General features: G+C 58.8%; 1 protein-coding gene across 1 annotated transcript in view; it reads left to right on the top strand.

The window, feature by feature from the left end:
- Positions 1-369: 369 nt before the first annotated feature.
- Positions 370-2,800, top strand: part of SLC6A7 (solute carrier family 6 (neurotransmitter transporter), member 7) — a 16,682-nt gene continuing 14,251 nt past the window's right edge. The window contains exon 1 of the mRNA XM_009322750.1: positions 370-510. Coding sequence (XP_009321025.1) covers positions 370-510 — 141 coding nt within the window. The remainder of the gene's footprint in view (positions 511-2,800) is intronic.

Below are 2,800 nucleotides of genomic sequence, written 5' to 3'. Positions count from 1 at the left end.
GGACCCCATGTCCCCACCAGCTTTGGGACCTTTGGTCCAAACCTCCGGGACACGTGTCATCTTGACGGTTACACCCCTGGCAGGTGACAGGCACCCGGTTTTAGCACCTGCAGCAGCTGCCTCCCAAGTTGCACGGCCCCACGTGGAGCCTGGGTCCTTATGGGGACAAGCTGGCTCCACAGCCAGGGGACACTGGGGACTATCCCCAACAAGCCCCCACAGTTTCTTCCTGTTCCTTCCTCTGCGCTTCCCACCAGCTCCCGCTACCCACCTGCACCGCTCCTCAGAGAAATCTTGAAATCATTATCAAAATAAGGCCACGCACACCAGGTGGCCGAAAACGCCGCCGGCCTGCCAGCAGCCTCCGGCATGGCACGCTTCCCGGCGGTGACTAACCAGAGCACCGCTGCCGTTGTCGCCTTCCTCGTGTCTCACGGAGCGGATCTGGGCACGGTCCCATCTTGCTGTCAGCCACCTTCTCGCCTCTTCCTGGCCGGCTGCCGCTGGGATGTGGGTAGGCTGCCTGAGCAGGGTGGGCAGGGGTTTTCCCCCAGCCTGTGTTCTGCCCTCTCTTTTCCCACCGATGGCAGGCAGCGCGGGCAGTGCCAGTGCCTGTCGGGCACTGCATCGGGATGGAGAGACGCATGTTTGCTTTCCTGCAGCACCTACCTTCCCACCACCCCGTTGCGCCCGTGCTTCAGCCCATGGGAAGGGAAAGGTTTACTTGATGTCCCAGGGGTAGCTCAAGGCTGGGGTGGGAGAAGGCAAAGCTTGCTAGAAAATACTTGCAAGCCCCGTGTGTGCTCCCTAGACCTGGGCCTTTGGGTATCAGGGCATGGGGACAGCTGTGTAACACTGCCATCCTCCACCTGAGCTCTCCTGGGTTTTCTGGGGTCCCTGGGCTGCACTGCTCCTCATGAAAACACCCCTCTGGCTCCTACTGCCTCTGGCGGGTGCTGTTCCATGAGGTGGGTCTCTTGCTGGCTCCAGGGCGATGCCAGACTCGAGCCAGCTCTGTAATGAGATGCTGGAGCACCCCAGATGTCCAGGGTGGGGTGTCTACTCCCCGGCAGTCCCAGGCAATGGAGAGCTGATGGTGCTACCAGAGCAGCACCAGCCAAACCAGAAAAGGGAGCTCCAGACACAGAGCATCCCAGTGGCAGCAGTATCAACACAGACATTTCAGGGTAGCATCAGCCCTGGATGTCTCTGCTAGTAAATACTGCCCTGGAGACAAGAAGACAGGGGCTTGAAGTCCACCCAGGAAAGGCTGGGTGGTTTGTGCAGGGCTCAGTCCATGCTGGCAACACGAGGCTGGGGCAGCTGTAACAAGGCGGCACCAGCCTCTCCCCTCCTATGCCGTGGCGGTGGCTGTGGGACACTTCTCTTTAGGTGGATCCCGAGGGAAAAAGCCGAAGGGGTGATTCAGATCACACAGGCACGAAAGGCAAACAAAGCATCCCTGCCCCGAGCAGGAAGGGTGAGGCTGGGACAGACACAGCCCCCGGCCACCAGCCTGGCCAGCTCCGGGCTCAGCGTTCCCCACCAGCATCCCAGCAGGAGGCGGAGTGATGGGTAACTCCAAGGCAGGTAAAACCTGGACGGGTGAATTCCCACAGACTTTTTTTTTTAGAGGAAGCTGTGAGTGTGTGAAAAAAGATGTTTGTTGGGTTATACAGTTTGCTCCTTCCTCCTTTCCCGTTGGGAAATCCAGGTAAATGTTAGCTCTGAAAGACCCACTGTGCAAATCATTGTGTTGGATTCTGCAGAAATGTATCTTTATGCTCAGGATCCGTTTCTTTTCGGGGAGAATTTTCAGAAGTGCTTGGAGGGCTGTAGGAGCATGGCTGCCATTAGATATCAGGGGGATTTGCTCTTACATCGGGCAGGCTGGGTCCTCTCAGTCCCAGCCCTGTCATTGTCCTCCACATCCCCAGAGCTGCCTGCTCAGCCTTAAACCTGAGCAAAGCAGGTGGGGACAGGTCTGGGGCAGGTTGGAGCACTGTAGGGCATTTGCAAGGAAAAGGGACACACAACCCCCCTGATGGACCGGGCACAGTCCAGGGAGAAAGTGAAGGACAAGAGGATATCATCAAGGGAAAGAAGCGTTACTGTGGGTCCTGAGGCAGACAGCAGCTCTCCTGGTACCACACTGGCCCTGGGGCATATGGGGTTGTTCCCTCTGGCAGCCCCACAGGGGACATTGCCCACCATGAAGGTGGGAGAAGAAGCCACAGATCAGCTCTCTGCCACCTCATTGGGGATTTGACTGAGCATAACAGGGAAAAGCCCGCATCTCCCCGGGCTTTGGGGCTGTAGATCCCACTGCTGACTCAACAGGGATGTCTGAACCCTGGAGATGTGACCTGTGCTCCAGCATTGGGCCCACGATATGCTGGACTCAGCTGCTCACCCTGGGGCCTGCCCGAGGATTCTCTTACCCCCAGCACATTAGGATGTGCTGGTCCTACCCAAAGGGACTGATGGCTGTTGAGCATCCCCCTCCCCTGGGCTGGGGACTGGGCTCGGGCAGCACGGGGAGAAGTAACTTCTGACCTGCTCAGGCTCCAGCCATGTCCTGCCGTAGGAAAATCAGCTCAGAGCCGGACAGAAAGATGCTGGGAGCTTCCGACATCTGCGCTTGCACTGCTGCCACCACTGCCTGGGGCACGTGGGACCCCGGGGTGCCCAGTGGCAGGGTGCCTACAAAGTCAGGTCCGTCCCTAGGGAGACCTGACGCATTCGTGGCATGAGTAAGGCAGCAGCCGTTCCTCCTCACTGCCCTGGCGGGGGGCTGAGG

This window comes from Pygoscelis adeliae, unplaced genomic scaffold (genome assembly GCF_000699105.1).
Source record: "Pygoscelis adeliae isolate BGI_AS28 unplaced genomic scaffold, ASM69910v1 Scaffold34, whole genome shotgun sequence".
NCBI lineage: Eukaryota > Metazoa > Chordata > Aves > Sphenisciformes > Spheniscidae > Pygoscelis > Pygoscelis adeliae.
This window is presented reverse-complemented; position numbering and strand designations above follow the sequence as displayed.